Here is a 20,211-nt window from a genome sequence, read left to right on the forward strand (position 1 = left end):
TACACAGAGACCCTGGCTGTACCCCAGTAATGTCAGTGTATGGCCTCCATCCCCATCCTCCCCTACACAGAGACCCTGGCTGTACCCCAGTAATGTCACTGTATGGCCTCCATTCCCAGCCTCCCCTACACAGAGACCCGGGCTGTACCCCAGTAATGTCAGTGTATGGCCTCCATCTCCAGCCTCCGCTACACAGAGACCCTGGCTGTACCCCAGTAATGTCAGTGAATGGCCTCCATTCCTAGCCTCCGCTACACAGAGACCCTGGCTGTTACCCCAGTAATGTCAGTGTATGGCCTCCATCCCCAGCCTCCCCTACACAGAGACCCTGGCTGTATCCCAGTAATGTCAGTGTATGGTCTCCATCCCCAGCCTCCCCTACACAGGGACCAGGGCTGTACCCCAGTAATGTCAGTGTATGGCCTCCATACACAGCCTCCGCTACACAGAGACCCTGGCTGTACCCCAGTTATGTCAGTGTATGGCCTCCATCCCCAGCCTCCCCTACACAGAGACCCTGGCTGTGCCGTAGTAATGTCAGTGTATGGCCTCCATCCCCAGCCTCCGCTACACAGAGACCCTGGCTGTACCCCAGTAATGTCCGTGTATGGTCTCCAACCCCAGCCTCCCCTACACAGAGACCCGGGCTGTACCCCAGTAATGTCAGTGTATGGCCTCCATCCCCAGCCTCCGCTACACAGAGACCCTGCCTGTACCCCAGTAATGTCACTGTATGGCCTCCATCCACAGCCTCCGCTACACAGAGACCCGGGCTGTACCCCAGTAATGTCAGTGTATGGCCTCCATCCCCAGCCTCCGCTACACAGAGACCCTGACTGTACCCCAGTAATGTCAGTGTATGGCCTCCATCCCCAGCCTCCGCTACACAGAGACCCTGGCTGTACCCCAGTAATGTCAGTGTATGGCCTCCATCCCCAGCCTCCCCTACACAGAGACCCTGGCTGTACCCCAGTAATGTCAGTGTATGGCCTCCATCTCCAGCCTCCGCTACACAAAGACCCTGCCTGTACCCCAGTAATGTCAGTGTATAGCCTCCATCCCCAGCCTCCGCTACACAGAGACCCTGGCTGTACCCCAGTAATGTCAGTGTATGGTCTCCATCCCCAGCCTCCCCTACACAGAGACCCTGGCTGTACCCCAGTATTGTCAGTGTATGGCCTCCATCCCCAGCCTCCGCTACACAGAGACCCTGCCTGTACCCCAGTAATGTCACTGTATGGCCTCCATCCACAGCCTCCGCTACACAGAGACCCTGGCTGTACCCCAGTAATGTCAGTGTATGGCCTCCATCCCCAGCCTCCCCTACACAGAGACCCTGGCTGTACCCCAGTAATGTCAGTGTATGGCCTCCATCCCCAGCCTCCCCTACACAGAGACCCTGGCTGTACCCCAGTAATGTCAGTGTATGGCCTCCATCCCCAGCCTCCCCTACACAGAAACCCTGACTGTGCCCCAGTAATGTCAGTGTATGGCCTCCATCTCCAGCCTCCGCTACACAGAGACCCTGCCTGTACCCCAGTAATGTCAGTGTATGGTCTCCATCCCCAGCCTCCGCTACACAGAGACCCTGGCTGTACCCCAGTAATGTCAGTGTATGGTCTCCATCCCCAGCCTCCCCTACACAGAGACCCTGGCTGTACCCCAGTAATGTCAGTGTATGGTCTCCATCCCCAGCCTCCGCTACACAGAGACCCTGGCTGTACCCCAGTAATGTCAGTGTATGGTCTCCATCCCCAGCCTCCGCTACACAGAGACCCTGCCTGTACGCCAGTAATGTCAGTGGATGGCCTCCATCCCCAGCCTCACCTACACAGAGACCCTGACTGTACCCCAGTAATGTCACTGTGTGGCCTCCATCCCCAGCCTCCCCTACACAGAGACCCTGACTGTACCCCAGTAATGTCAGTGTATGGCCTCCATCCCCAGCCTCCGCTACACAGAGACCCTGGCTGTACCCCAGTAAAGTCACTGTGTGGCCTCCATCCCCAGCCTCCGCTACACAGAGACCCTGGCTGTATCCCAGTAATGTCAGTGTATGGTCTCCATCCCCAGCCTCCGCTACACAGAGACCCTGCCTGTACCCCAGTAATGTCAGTGTATGGCCTCCATCCCCAGCCTCCACTACACAGAGACCCTGCCTGTACCCCAGTAATGTCAGTGTATGGCCTCCATCCCCAGCCTCCGCTACACAGAGACCCTGACTGTACCCCAGTAATGTCAGTGTATGGCCTTTATCCCCAGCCTTCCCTACACAGAGACCCTGACTGTACCCCAGTAATGTCAGTGTATGGCCTCCATCTCCAGCCTCCGCTACACAGAGACCCTGGCTGTGCCCCAGTAATGTCAGTGTATGGCCTCCATCCCCAGCCTCCGCTACACAGAGACCCTGGCTGTACCCCAGTAATGTCAGTGTATGGCCTCCATCCCCAGCCTCCCCAACACAGAGACCCTGACTGTACCCCAGTAATGTCAGTGTATGGTCTCCATCCCCAGCCTCCCCTACACAGAGACCCTGGCTGTACCCCAGTAATGTCAGTGTATGGCCTCCATCCCCAGCCTCCGCTACACAGAGACCCTGCCCGTACCCCAGTTATGTCAGTGTATGGCCTCCATCCCCAGCCTCCGCTACACAGAGACCCGGGCTGTACCCCGGTAATGTCAGTGTATGGCCTCCATCCCCAGCCTCCGCTACACAGAGACCCTGGCTGTATCCCAGTAATGTCAGTGTATGGTCTCCATCCCCATCCTCCGCTACACAGAGACCCGGGCTGTACCCCAGTAATGTCAGTGTATGGCCTCCATCCCCAGCCTCCGCTACACAGAGACCCTGGTTGTAGCCCAGTAATGTCAGTGTATGGTCTCCATCCCCAGCCTCCGCTACACAGAGACCCCGACTGTACCCCAGTAATATCAGTGTATGGTCTCCATCCCCAGCCTCCCCAACACGGAGACCCTGGCTGTACCCCAGTAATGTCAGTGTATGGCCTCCATCCCCAGCCTCACCTACACAGAGACCCGGGCTGTACCGTGGTAATGTCAGTGTATGGTCTCCATCCTCAGCCTCCCCAACACGGAGACCATGCCTGTACCCCAGTAATGTCAGTGTATGGCCTCCATCCCCAGCCTCACCTACACAGAGACCCGGGCTGTACCGTGGTAATGTCAGTGTATGGTCTCCATCCTCAGCCTCCGCTACACAGAGACCCTAGCTGTACCTCAGTAATGTCAGTGTATGGCCTCCATCCCCAGCCTCCGCTACACAGAGACCCTGGCTGTACCCCAGTAATGTCAGTGTATGGCCTCCATCTCCAGCCTCCGCTACACAGAGACCCTGGTTGTAGCCCAGTAATGTCAGTGTATGGCCTCCATCCCCAGCCTCCGCTACACAGAGACCCTGGCTGTTCCCCAGTAATGTCAGTGTATGGCCTCCATCCCCAGCCTCCGCTACACAGAGACCCTGGCTGTTCCCCAGTAATGTCAGTGTATGGCCTCCATCCCCAGCCTCCGCTACACAGAGACCCGGGCTGTACCCCAGTAATGTCAGTGCATGGTCTCCATCCCCAGCCTATCCTACACAGGGACCCGGGCTGTACCCCAGTAATGTCAGTGTATGGCCTCCATCCCCAGCCTCCCCTACACAGAGACCCTGGCTGTACCCCAGTAATGTCAGTGTATGGCCTTCATCCCCAGCCTCACCTACACAGAGACCCTGACTGTACTCCGGTAATGTCACTGTGTGGCCTCCATCCCCAGCCTCCCCTACACAGAGACCCTGACTGTACCCCAGTAATGTCAGTGTATTGCCTCCATCCCCAGCCTCCGCTACACAGAGACCCTGGCTGTACCCCAGTAAAGTCACTGTGTGGCCTCCATCCCGAGCCTCCCCTACACAGAGACCCGGGCTGTACCCCAGTAATGTCATTGTATGGCCTCCATCCCCAGCCTCCGCTACACAGAGACCCTGCCTGTACCCCAGTAATGTCAGTGTATGGCCTCCATCCCCAGCCTTCCCTACACAGAGGCCCTGACTGTACCCCAGTAATGTCCGTGTATGGTCTCCATCCCCAGCCTCCCCTACACAGAGACCCTGGCTGTACCCCAGTAATGTCAGTGTATGGCTTCCATCCCCAGCCTCCGCTACACAGAGACCATGCCTGTACCCCAGTAATGTCAGTGTATGGCCTCCATCCCCAGCCTCCCCTACACAGAGACCCGGGCTGTACCCCAGTAATGTCAGTGTATGGTCTCCATCCCCAGCCTCCGCTACACAGAGACCCTGGCTGTACCCCAGTAATGTCAGTGTATGGCCTCCATCCCCAGCCTCACCTACACAGAGACCCTGACTGTACTCCGGTAATGTCACTGTGTGGCCTCCATCCCCAGCCTCCGCTACACAGAGACCCTGGCTGTACCCCAGTAATGTCACTGTATGGCCTCCATCCCCAGCCTCCGCTACACAGAGAGCCTGCCTGTACCCCAGTAATGTCAATGTATGGTCTCCATCCCCAGCCTCCCCTACACAGAGACCCTGGCTGTACCCCAGTAATGTCAGTGTATGGCCTCCATCCCCAGCCTCCGCTACACAGAGACCCTGCCTGTACCCCAGTAATGTCAGTGTATGCTCTCCATCCCCAGCCTCCGCTACACAGAGACCCTGGCTGTACCCCAGTAATGTCACTGTGTGGCCTCCATCCCCAGCCTCCGCTACAGAGACCCTGGCTGTACCCCAGTAATTTCACTGTGTGGCCTCCATCCCCAGCCTCCGCTACACAGAGACCCGGGCTGTACCCCAGTAATGTCAGTGTATGGCCTCCATCCCCAGCCTCCCCTACACAGAGACCCTGGCTGTACCCCAGTAATGTCAGTGTATGGCCTCCATCCCCAGCCTCCGCTACACAGAGACCCTGCCTGTACCCCAGTAATGTCAGTTTATGGTCTCCATCCCCAGCCTCCGCTACACAGAGACCCTGGCTGTACCCCAGTAATGTCCGTGTATGGCCTCCATCCCCAGCCTCCCCTACACAGAGACCCTGACTGTACCACAGTAATGTCACTGTGTGGCCTCCATCCCCAGCCTTCGCTACACAGAGACCCTGGCTGTACCCCAGTAATGTCACTGTATGGCCTCCATCCCCAGCCTCCCCTACACAGAGACCCTGGCTGTACCCCAGTAATGTCAGTGTATGGCCTCCATCCCCAGCCTCCGCTACACAGAGACCCTGCCTGTACCCCAGTAATGTCAGTGTATGGTCTCCATCCCCAGCCTCCGCTACACAGAGACCCTGGCTGTACCCCAGTAATGTCACTGTGTGGCCTCCATCCCCAGCCTCCGCTACACAGAGACCCTGGCTGTACCCCAGTAATGTCACTGTATGGCCTCCATCCCCAGCCTCCGCTACACAGAGAGCCTGCCTGTACCCCAGTAATGTCAATGTGTGGTCTCCATCCCCAGCCTCCCCTACACAGAGACCCTGGCTGTACCCCAGTAATGTCAGTGTATGGCCTCCATCCCCAGCCTCCGCTACACAGAGACCCTGGCTGTACCCCAGTAATGTCACTGTATGGCCTCCATCCCCAGCCTCCGCTACACAGAGACCCTGGCTGTACCCCAGTAATGTCAGTGTATGGTCTCCATCCTCAGCCTCCGCTACACAGAGACCCTGGCTATACCCCAGTAATGTCAGTGTATGGCCTCCATCCCCAGCCTCCGCTACACAGAGACCCTGGCTGTACCCCAGTAATGTCACTGTATGGCCTCCATCCCCAGCCTCCGCTACACAGAGAGCCTGCCTGTACCCCAGTAATGTCAATGTATGGTCTCCATCCCCAGCCTCCCCTACACAGAGACCCTGCCTGTACCCCAGTAATGTCAGTGTATGGCCTCCATCCCCAGCCTCACCTACACAGAGACCCAGGCTGTACCCCAGTAATGTCACTGTATGGCCTCCATCCCCAGCCTCCGCTACACAGAGACCATGGCTGTACCCCAGTAATGTCACTGTATGGCCTCCATCCCCAGCCTCCGCTACACAGAGACCCTGGCTGTACCCCAGTAATGTCAGTGTATGGCCTCCATCCCCAGCCTCCGCTACACAGAGACCCTGGCTGTTACCCCAGTAATGTCAGTGTATGGCCTCCATCCCCAGCCTCCGCTACACAGAGACCCTGGCTGTACCCCAGTAATGTCAGTGTATGGCCTCCATCCCCAGCCTCCGCTACACAGAGACCCTGGCTGTACCCCAGTAATGTCAGTGTATGGTCTCCATCCCCAGCCTCCGCTACACAGAGAGCCTGCCTGTACCCCAGTAATGTCAGTGTATGGCCTCCATCCCCAGCCTCCCCTACACAGAGACCCTGCCTGTACCCCAGTAATGTCAGTGTATGGCCTCCATCCCCAGCCTCACCTACACAGAGACCCAGGCTGTACCCCAGTAATGTCACTGTATGGCCTCCATCCCCAGCCTCCGCTACACAGAGACCATGGCTGTACCCCAGTAATGTCACTGTATGGCCTCCATCCCCAGCCTCCGCTACACAGAGACCCTGGCTGTACCCCAGTAATGTCAGTGTATGGCCTCCATCCCCAGCCTCCGCTACACAGAGACCCTGGCTGTATCCCAGTAATGTCAGTGTATGGCCTCCATCCCCAGCCTCCGCTACACAGAGACCCTGGCTGTTACCCCAGTAATGTCAGTGTATGGCCTCCATCCCCAGCCTCCGCTACACAGAGACCCTGGCTGTTACCCCAGTAATGTCAGTGTATGGCCTCCATCCCCAGCCTCCGCTACACAGAGACCCTGGCTGTACCCCAGTAATGTCACTGTATGTCTGGCACATCACATGCCCTGGGGGTAAGTATTTCACCACTTACCTACCTTTCCTCAGGAGAAAACCTCCAGCAACAGATCCAACAATGGAGAAGCCCAATGACAGGATCCCATTCCAGAATCCCAACGCAGCCGGAGAGACACCGTGATCCAGCAGGAGCAGGGGGACCATACTGAGGGAGCCCTGCTCACCTGAGGAAGTGACACCACATCAGCGCACGTCACATGTTAGACAGGGAGCGCGGCGGGGGGCAGCAGGGAGCGTGGCAAGGGGCGGCCGGGGGGCACGGAGAGGAGCGGCCGGGGGGCACGGAGAGGAGCGGCCCGGGGGCACGGAGAGGAGCGGCCCGGAGAGGAGCGGCCCGGGGGGGCACGGAGAGGAGCGGCCCGGGGGCACGGAGAGGAGTGGCCCGGGGGCACGGAGAGGAGCGGCCCGGGGCACGGAAGGGAGTGGCCCGGAGCGGCACGGAGAGGAGCGGCCGGGGGGCACGGAGAGGAGCGGCCCGGGGGCACGGAGAGGAGCGGCCCGGGGGCACGGAGAGGAGCGGCCCGGGGGCACGGAGAGGAGCGGCCCGGGGGCACGGAGAGGAGCGGCCCGGGGGCACGGAAGGGAGCGGCCCGGGGGGCACGGAGAGGAGCGGCCCGGGGGCGCGAAGAGGAGCGGCCCGGGGGCACGGAAGGGAGCGGCCCGGGGGGCACGGAGAGGAGCGGGCCGGGGGCACGAAGAGGAGCGGCCCGGGGGCACGGAGAGGAGCGGCCGGGGGCACGGAGAGGAGCGGCCGGGGGCACGGAGAGGAGCGGCCGGGGGCACGGAGAGGAGCGGCCCGGGGGCACGGAGAGGAGCGGCCCGGGGGCACGGAGAGGAGCGGCCGGGGGCACGGAGAGGAGCGGCCGGGGGCACGGAGAGGAGCGGTCCGGGGGCACGGAGAGGAGCGGTCCGGGGGCACGGAGAGGAGCGGCCCGGGGGCACGGAGAGGAGCGGCCCAGGGGGGGCGAAGAGGAGCAGCCCGGGGGCACGGAAGGGAGCGGCCCGGAGCGGCCCGGAGAGGAGCGGGCCGGGAGCACGAAGAGGAGCGGCCCGGGGGCACGGAGAGGAGCGGCCAGGGGGCACGGAGAGGAGCGGCCAGGGGGCACGGAGAGGAGCGGCCGGGGGCACGGAGAGGAGCGGCCGGGGGCACGGAGAGGAGCGGCCGGGGGCACGGAGAGGAGCGGCCGGGGGCACGGAGAGGAGCGGCCCGGGGGCACGGAGAGGAGCGGCCCGGGGGCACGGAGAGTAGCGGCCGGGGGCACGGAGAGTAGCGGCCGGGGGCACGGAGAGGAGCGGTCCGGGGGCACGGAGAGGAGCGGCCCGGGGGCACGGAGAGGAGCGGCCCGGGGGCACGGAGAGGAGCGGCCGGGGGGCACGGAGAGGAGCGGCCCGGGGGGCACGGAGAGGAGCGGCCGGGGGCACGGAGAGGAGCGGTCCGGGGGCACGGAGAGGAGCTGGGAGGATAAGTCATTTTACTGCCGACCTAACAATGACTGCAGCAGCCACGGGACAGGGCGCCACACCCGCCACGTAGGGACATTCCTATTCCCTTGACTTGGGATCTGCAGGGTTAGGAAGGAACAAAGCCAAATTTGGGGAAATATTGCGTTAGTCCCAGAAGTCCCCACTACTCACCCAGCTTGTAGACCAGGACATAGACGGCGGTCCACACTGTCCCCGGAGCGGTGACCACCCCTCGGACCACATCCGGCAGTCTCAGCGCCGGTCCACAGCTCTGCCGGTTTCCGTGACATCTTGACTCTTCTCTAAGCGTCGTTGACCACAAAGCACAAAGCGTCGCCAAGAGGTAACCCAGGGAGAGCAGCAGGAAGACCCCCCGCCAGCCCAGAAGATGGAGCACGGCCAGGGCCCCCCCTCCGGCCAGCACCGAGCCCAGCTTGTAGGCCACCACCTGCACCGAGTTACCCAGGCCCAGCTGCTCCTTGTCCAGCACCGCCACCGTCACGGCATCCAATGCCACGTCCTGCATGGACGACAAGATGTGCATGAGGAGGAGCAGCCACGCCAGAGGGGTGAAGGTGTCCTGCAGGGGCAGCACAGAGCACAGAGCACAGCAGGTGCACAGGCCCCCAGTGCTGAGCACCAGCCAAGTCTGACGGAGGAAAACTCCATCCACCAATGGAGACCACAAGAACTTGAGCAGCCACGGCAGGTAGAGCGCTCGGGTCAGCCCGATGTGTGACAGCGACAGCCCCTGGGAACGCAGCAGCACCGGGAGGAGGCCGGACTGGAGCCCATAGGGGAAGCCCTGCACCAGATACAGGACACCAAGGGAGAGGAATGGACCGGACATAGTACACAGGCCCAGGAGGGTCACAGGTCACCGAGCATCAGGAGGTACAGGAGGGTCACAGGTCACCGAGCATCAGGAGGTACAGGAGGGTCACAGGTCACCGAGCATCAGGAGGTACAGGAGGGTCACAGGTCACCGAGCATGAGGAGGTACAGGAGGGTCACAGGTCACCGAGCATGAGGAGGTACAGGAGGGTCACAGGTCACCGAGCATCAGGAGGTACAGGAGGGTCACAGGTCACCGAGCATCAGGAGGTACAGGAGGGTCACAGGTCACCGACCATGAGGAGGTACAGGAGGGTCACAGGTCACCGAGCATCAGGAGGTACAGGAGGGTCACAGGTCACCGAGCATGAGGAGGTACAGGAGGGTCACAGGTCACCGAGCATCAGGAGGTACAGGAGGGTCACAGGTCACCGAGCATCAGGAGGTACAGGAGGGTCACAGGTCATCGAGCATCAGGAGGTACAGGAGGGTCACAGGTCACCGAGCATCAGGAGGTACAGGAGGGTCACAGGTCACCGAGCCTCAGGGGATAGGGGAAGGTCACAGGTCACCAAGGGTCATGGAATAGAGAAGGGTCAAAGGTCACTGAGCCTCAGGGGAAAGAGGTGGGTCACAGGTCACCGAGCATCAGGAGATACAGGAGGGTCACAGGTCACCGAGCATCAGGAGATACGGGAGGGTCAAAGGTCACCGAGCCTCAGGGGATAGGGGAAGGTCACAGGTCACCAAGGGTCATAGGTCCCTGAGCCTCAGGGGAAAGAGGAGGGTCACAGGTCACCAAGTGTCAGGGGATAGAGAAAAGTCACAGGTCACCGAGCGTCAGGGGACAGAGAAAAGTCGCAGGTCACCGAACTTCAGGGGATAGAGAAGGGTCACAGGTTACCGAGCGTCAGGGGATAGATGAGGGTCACAGGTCACCGAGCCTCAGGGGATAGATGAGGGTCACAGGTCACCGAGCCTCAGGGGATAGAGGAGGGTCACAGGTCGCCGAGCGTCAAGAAATAGAGGAGGGACACAGGTCACCGAGCCTCAGGGGATAGAGAAGGGTCACAGGTCACCGAGCCTCAGGGGATAGAGAAGGGTCAAAGGTCACCAAGGGTCATGAGATAGAAAAGGGTGCTGGCAATTATTAGGAGAAAAACAAAACATCTGGAAGACAAAGAAGAGACGTCAATTATATCCCCTGTATGAGAGGTGTAATATACAGGATATTATATATATATATATACAGTGTATAATGTACAGGATATTATATATATATATACAGTGTATAATGTACAGGATATTATATATATATATACAGTGTATAATGTACAGGATATTATATATATATATATATATATATATATATATATATATATATACAGTGTATAATGTACAGGATATTATATATATATATACAGTGTATAATGTACAGGATATTATATATATATATATATATATATATATATATATATACAGTGTATAATGTACAGGATATTATATATATATACAGTGTATAATGTACAGGATATTATATATATATATACAGTGTATAATGTACAGGATATTATATATATATATATACACAGTGTATAATGTACAGGACATTATATATATATACACAGTGTATAATGTACAGGATATTATATATATATATACAGTGTATAATGTACAGGATATTATATATATATATATATACAGTGTATAATGTACAGGATATTATATATATATATACAGTGTATAATGTACAGGATATTATATATATATACAGTGTATAATGTACAGGATATTATATATATATATATATATATATATATATGTATATACAGTGTATAATGTACAGGATAGTATATATATATATATACAGTGTATAATGTACAGGATATTATATATATATACAGTGTATAATGTACAGGATATTATATATATATATACAGTGTATAATGTACAGGATATTATATATATATATATACAGTGTATAATGTACAGGATATTATATATATATATATATATACAGTGTATAATGTACAGGATATTATATATATATATATACAGTGTATAATGTACAGGATATTATATATATATATATATACAGTGTATAATGTACAGGATATTATATATATATATATACAGTGTATAATGTACAGGATATTATATATATATACAGTGTATAATGTACAGGATATTATATATATATACAGTGTATAATGTACAGGATATTATATATATATACAGTGTATAATGTACAGGATATTATATATATATATACAGTGTATAATGTGCAGGATATTATATATATATATACAGTGTATAATGTACAGGATATTATATATATATATATATACAGTGTATAATGTACAGGATATTATATATATATATACAGTGTATAATGTACAGGATATTATATATATATATACAGTGTATAATGTACAGGATATTATATATATATATACAGTGTATAATGTACAGGATATTATATATATATACACAGTGTATAATGTACAGGATATTATATATATATATATACAGTGTATAATGTACAGGATATTATATATATATATACAGTGTATAATGTGCAGGATATTATATATATATATACAGTGTATAATGTACAGGATATTATATATATATATACAGTGTATAATGTACAGGATATTATAAATATATACAGTGTATAATGTACAGGATATTATATATATATATATATATACAGTGTATAATGTACAGGATATTATATATATATATACAGTGTATAATGTACAGGATATTATATATATATATATATATATACAGTGTATAATGTACAGGATATTATATATATATACACAGTGTATAATGTACAGGATATTATATATATATACAGTGTATAATGTACAGGATATTATATATATATACAGTGTATAATGTGCAGGATATTATATATATATATATACAGTGTATAATGTACAGGATATTATATATATATACAGTGTATAATGTACAGGATATTATATATATATACAGTGTATAATGTACAGGATATTATATATATATACAGTGTATAATGTACAGGATATTATATATATATACAGTGTATAATGTACAGGATATTATATATATATATATACAGTGTATAATGTGCAGGATATTATATATATATATACAGTGTATAATGTACAGGATATTATATATATATACAGTGTATAATGTACAGGATATTATATATATATATATATACAGTGTATAATGTACAGGATATTATATATATATATACAGTGTATAATGTACAGGATATTATATATATATACAGTGTATAATGTACAGGATATTATATATATATACAGTGTATAATGTACAGGATATTATATATATACAGTGTATAATGTACAGGATATTATATATATATACAGTGTATAATGTACAGGATATTATATATATATATATATATATATATATATATATATATATATACAGTGTATAATGTCCAGGATATTATATATATATACAGTGTATAATGTACAGGATATTATATATATGTATATACAGTGTATAATGTACAGGATATTATATATATATATACAGTGTATAATGTACAGGATATTATATATATATATATACAGTATATAATGTACAGGATATTATATATATATACAGTGTATAATGTACAGGATATTATATATATATACAGTGTATAATGTACAGGATATTATATATATATATATATATATACAGTGTATAATGTACAGGATATTATATATATATACAGTGTATAATGTACAGGATATTATATATATATATACAGTGTATAATGTACAGGATATTATATATATATATATATACAGTGTATAATGTACAGGATATTATATATATATACACAGTGTATAATGTACAGGATATTATATATATATACAGTGTATAATGTACAGGATATTATATATATATATACAGTGTATAATGTACAGGATATTATATATATATACACAGTGTATAATGTACAGGATATTATATATATACAGTGTATAATGTACAGGATATTATATATATATATATATATATACAGTGTATAATGTACAGGATATTATATATATATATACAGTGTATAATGTACAGGATATTATATATATATATATACACAGTGTATAATGTACAGGATATTATATATATATACACAGTGTATAATGTACAGGATATTATATATATACAGTGTATAATGTACAGGATATTATATATATATATATATACAGTGTATAATGTACCGGATATTATATATATATACAGTGTATAATGTACAGGATATTATATATATATACAGTGTATAATGTACAGGATATTATATATATACAGTGTATAATGTACAGGATATTATATATATACAGTGTATAATGTACAGGATATTATATATATACAGTGTATAATGTACAGGATATTATATATATATATATACAGTGTATAATGTACAGGATATTATATATATATATATATACAGTGTATAATGTACAGGATATTATATATATATATATATACAGTGTATAATGTACAGGATATTATATATATATATATACAGTGTATAATGTACAGGATAGTATATATATATATATACAGTGTATAATGTACAGGATATTATATATATATACAGTGTATAATGTACAGGATATTATATATATATATACAGTGTATAATGTACAGGATATTATATATATATATATACAGTGTATAATGTACAGGATATTATATATATATATATATATATATATACAGTGTATAATGTACAGGATATTATATATATATATATATATACAGTGTATAATGTACAGGATATTATATATATATACACAGTGTATAATGTACAGGATATTATATATATATATATACAGTGTATAATGTACAGGATATTATATATATATACACAGTGTATAATGTACAGGATATTATATATATACAGTGTATAATGTACAGGATATTATATATATATATATACACAGTGTATAATGTACAGGATATTATATATATATATACAGTGTATAATGTACAGGATATTATATATATATACAGTGTATAATGTACAGGATATTATATATATATATATATACAGTGTATAATGTACAGGATATTATATATATACAGTGTATAATGTACAGGATATTATATATATATATACAGTGTATAATGTACAGGATATTATATATATATATATACAGTGTATAATGTACAGGATATTATATATATATATACAGTGTATAATGTACAGGATATTATATATATATATACAGTGTATAATGTACATGATATTATATATATATACAGTGTATAATGTACAGGATATTATATATATATATACAGTGTATAATGTACAGGATATTATATATATACAGTGTATAATGTACAGGATATTATATATATATATATATATATATATATATATATATATATACAGTGTATAATGTACAGGATATTATATATATATACAGTGTATAATGTACAGGATATTATATATATATACAGTGTATAATGTACAGGATATTATATATATATACACAGTGTATAATGTACAGGACATTATATATATATACACAGTGTATAATGTACAGGATATTATATATATATATACAGTGTATAATGTACAGGATATATATATATGTATATACAGTGTATAATGTACAGGATAGTATATATATATATATATATATACAGTGTATAATGTACAGGATATTATAAATATATACAGTGTATAATGTACAGGATATTATATATATATATACAGTGTATAATGTACAGGATATTATATATATATACACAGTGTATAATGTACAGGATATTATATATATATATATATATACAGTGTATAATGTACAGGATATTATATATATATACAGTGTATAATGTACAGGATATTATATATATATACAGTGTATAATGTGCAGGATATTATATATATATATACAGTGTATAATGTACAGGATATTATATATATATACAGTGTATAATGTACAGGATATTATATATATATATATACAGTGTATAATGTACAGGATATTATATATATATATATACAGTGTATAATGTACAGGATATTATATATATATACACAGTGTATAATGTACAGGATATTATATATATATATATACAGTGTATAATGTACAGGATATTATATATATATACAGTGTATAATGTACAGGATATTATATATATATACAGTGTATAATGTGCAGGATATTATATATATATATACAGTGTATAATGTACCGGATATTATATATATATATACAGTGTATAATGTACAGGATATATATATATATATACAGTGTATAATGTACAGGATATTATATATATATATATACAGTGTATAATGTACAGGATATTATATATATACAGTGTATAATGTACAGGATATTATATATATATATATACAGTGTATAATGTACAGGATATTATATATATATACACAGTGTATAATGTACAGGATATTATATATATATATACAGTGTATAATGTACAGGATATTATATATATATACACAGTGTATAATGTACAGGATATTATATATATACAGTGTATAATGTACAGGATATTATATATATATATATACAGTGCATAATGTACAGGATATTATATATATATATACAGTGTATAATGTACAGGATATTATATATATATATACAGTGTATAATGTACAGGATATTATATATATATATACAGTGTATAATGTACAGGATATTATATATATATATACAGTGTATAATGTACAGGATATTATATATATATATACAGTGTATAATGTACAGGATATTATATATATATATATACAGTGTATAATGTACAGGATATTATATATATATATACAGTGTATAATGTACAGGATATTATATATATATATACAGTGTATAATGTACAGGATATTATATATATATATACACAGTGTATAATGTACAGGATATTATATATATATATGCAGTGTATAATGTACAGGATATTATATATATATATACAGTGTATAATGTACAGGATATTATATATATATATACAGTGTATAATGTACAGGATATTATATATATATATACAGTGTATAATGTACAGGATATTATATATATATACAGTGTATAATGTACAGGATATTATATATATATATATACACAGTGTATAATGTACAGGATATTATATATATATATACAGTGTATAATGTACAGGATATTATATATATATATACAGTGTATAATGTACAGGATATATATATATATATACAGTGTATAATGTACAGGATATTATATATATTATATACAGTGTATAATGTACAGGATATTATATATATATACAGTGTATAATGTACAGGATATTATATATATATATACAGTGTATAATGTACAGGATATTATATATATATATATACAGTGTATAATGTACAGGATATTATATATATATACAGTGTATAATGTACAGGATATTATATATATATACAGTGTATAATGTACAGGATATTATATATATATATATATATATACAGTGTATAATGTACAGGATATTATTTATATATACAGTGTATAATGTACAGGATATTATATATATAAATTATATATATATATATATATATATATACAGTGTATAATGTACAGGATATATATATATATACAGTGTATAATGTACAGGATATTATATATATATATACAGTGTATAATGTACAGGATATTATATATATATACAGTGTATAATGTACAGGATATTATATATATATATATATATACAGTGTATAATGTACAGGATATTATATATATATACAGTGTATAATGTACAGGATATTATATATATACACAGTGTATAATGTACAGGATATTATATATATATATACAGTGTATAATGTACAGGATATTTATATATATATATATATACAGTGTATAATGTACAGGATATTATATATATATACACAGTGTATAATGTACAGGATATTATATATATATATATATATATATATATATATATATATATATACAGTGTATAATGTACAGGATATTATATATATATATATATATACAGTGTATAATGTACAGGATATTATATATATATATATATACACAGTGTATAATGTACAGGATATTATATATATATACAGTGTATAATGTACATGTTATATATATATATATATCAGTGTATAATGTACAGGATATTATATATATATATACAGTGTATAATGTACATGATATTATATATATATATACAGTGTATAATGTACATGATATTATATATATATACAGTGTATAATGTACAGGATATTATATATATATATATACAGTGTATATGTACAGGATATTATATATATATATACAGTGTATAATGTACATGATATTATATATATATACAGTGTATAATGTACAGGATATTATATATATATATATACAGTGTATAATGTACAGGATATTATATATATATACAGTGTATAATGTACAGGATATTATATATATATATACAGTGTATAATGTACAGGATATTATATATATATATATACAGTGTATAATGTACAGGATATTATATATATATACAGTGTATAATGTACAGGATATTATATATATATACAGTGTATAATGTACAGGATATTTATATATATATATACAGTGTATAATGTACAGGATATTATATATATATATATATATATATACAGTGTATAATGTACAGGATATTATTTATATATACAGTGTATAATGTACAGGATATTATATATATATATATATATATATATATATAATATATATATATATATATACAGTGTATAATGTACAGGATATTATATATATATACAGTGTATAATGTACAGGATATTATATATATATATACAGTGTATAATGTACAGGATATTATATATATACAGTGTATAATGTACAGGATATTATATATATATATATATATATACAGTGTATAATGTACAGGATATTATTATATATACAGTGTATAATGTACAGGATATTATATATATACACAGTGTATAATGTACAGGATATTATATATATATATACAGTGTATAATGTACAGGATATTATATTATATATATATATATACAGTGTATAATGTACAGGATATTATATATATATACACAGTGTATAATGTACAGGATATTATATATATATAATATATATATATATATATATATATATATATACAGTGTATAATGTACAGGATATTATATATATATATACAGTGTATAATGTACAGGATATTATATATATATATACAGTGTATAATGTACAGGATATTATATATATATATACAGTGTATAATGTACAGGATATTATATATATATACACAGTGTATAATGTACAGGATATTATATATATATATATATATATATACAGTGTATAATGTACAGGATATATATATATATATACAGTGTATAATGTACAGGATATTATAAATATATACAGTGTATAATGTACAGGATATTATATATATATATATATATACAGTGTATAATGTACAGGATATATATATATATACAGTGTATAATGTACAGGATATTATATATATATACAGGTGTATAATGTACAGGATATTATATATATATACAGTGTATAATGTACAGGATATTATATATATATATACAGTGTATAATGTACAGGATATTATATATATATATATATACAGTGTATAATGTACAGGATATTATATATATATACAGTGTATAATGTACAGGATATTATATATATACACAGTGTATAATGTACAGGATATTATATATACAGTGTATAATGTACAGGATATTAAATATATATATATATATATACAGTGTATAATGTACAGGATATTATATATATATATACAGTGTATAATGTACAGGATATTATATATATATATACAGTGTATAATGTACAGGATATTATATATATATACACAGTGTATAATGTACAGGATATTATATATATATACACAGTGTATAATGTACAGGATATTATATATATATATACAGTGTATAATGTACAGGATATTATATATATATATACAGTGTATAATGTACAGGATATTATATATATATATACAGTGTATAATGTACAGGATATTATATATATATACACAGTGTATAATGTACAGGATATTATATATATACAGTGTATAATGTACAGGATATATATATATATATATATACAGTGTATAATGTACAGGATATTATATATATATATACAGTGTATAATGTACAGGATATTATATATATATACAGTGTATAATCTACAGGATATTATATATATATATACACAGTGTATAATGTACAGGATATATATATATATACAGTGTATAATGTACAGGATATTATATATATATACAGTGTATAATGTACAGGATATTATAATATATATATACAGTGTATAATGTACAGGATATTATATATATATATACAGTGTATAATGTACAGGATATTATATATATATACACAGTGTATAATCTACAGGATATTATATATATACACAGTGTATAATGTACAGGATATTATATATATATATACAGTGTATAATGTACAGGATATTATATATATATATATACAGTGTATAATGTACAGGATATTATATATATATATACAGTGTATAATGTACAGGATATTATATATATATACAGTGTATAATGTACAGGATATTATATATATATATACAGTGTATAATGTACAGGATATTATATATATATATACAGTGTATAATGTACAGGATATTATATATATATACAGTGTATAATGTACAGGATATTATATATATATACACAGTGTATAATGTACAGGATATTATATATATATACAGTGTATAATGTACAGGATATTATATATATATACAGTGTATAATGTACAGGATATTATATATATAACACAGTGTATAATCTACAGGATATTATATATATATACACAGTGTATAATGTACAGGATATTATATATATATACAGTGTATAATGTACAGGATATTATATATATATACACAGTGTATAATGTACAGGATATTATATATATATACAGTGTATAATGTACAGGATATTATATATATATACAGTGTATAATGTACAGGAATATATATATATATACTAGTGTATAATGTACAG

The 20,211-nt window shown here is 40.6% G+C and overlaps 1 protein-coding gene across 1 annotated transcript in view; it reads right to left on the reverse strand.

Annotated features, from left to right (window-relative positions):
• Positions 1-10,354, reverse strand: part of LOC140110433 (major facilitator superfamily domain-containing protein 3-like) — a 58,862-nt gene extending 48,508 nt beyond the window's left edge. The window contains exons 1-2 of the mRNA XM_072132229.1: positions 8,512-10,354; positions 6,893-7,040 (exon numbers count right to left, since the gene is read on the reverse strand). Coding sequence (XP_071988330.1) covers positions 6,893-7,040; positions 8,512-9,190 — 827 coding nt within the window. The 5' untranslated portion in view covers positions 9,191-10,354. The remainder of the gene's footprint in view (positions 1-6,892; positions 7,041-8,511) is intronic.
• Between the last annotated feature and the right edge of the window lie 9,857 nt (positions 10,355-20,211).

The sequence above is a fragment of the Engystomops pustulosus genome, unplaced genomic scaffold (genome assembly GCF_040894005.1).
Source record: "Engystomops pustulosus unplaced genomic scaffold, aEngPut4.maternal MAT_SCAFFOLD_278, whole genome shotgun sequence".
Taxonomy (NCBI): domain Eukaryota; kingdom Metazoa; phylum Chordata; class Amphibia; order Anura; family Leptodactylidae; genus Engystomops; species Engystomops pustulosus.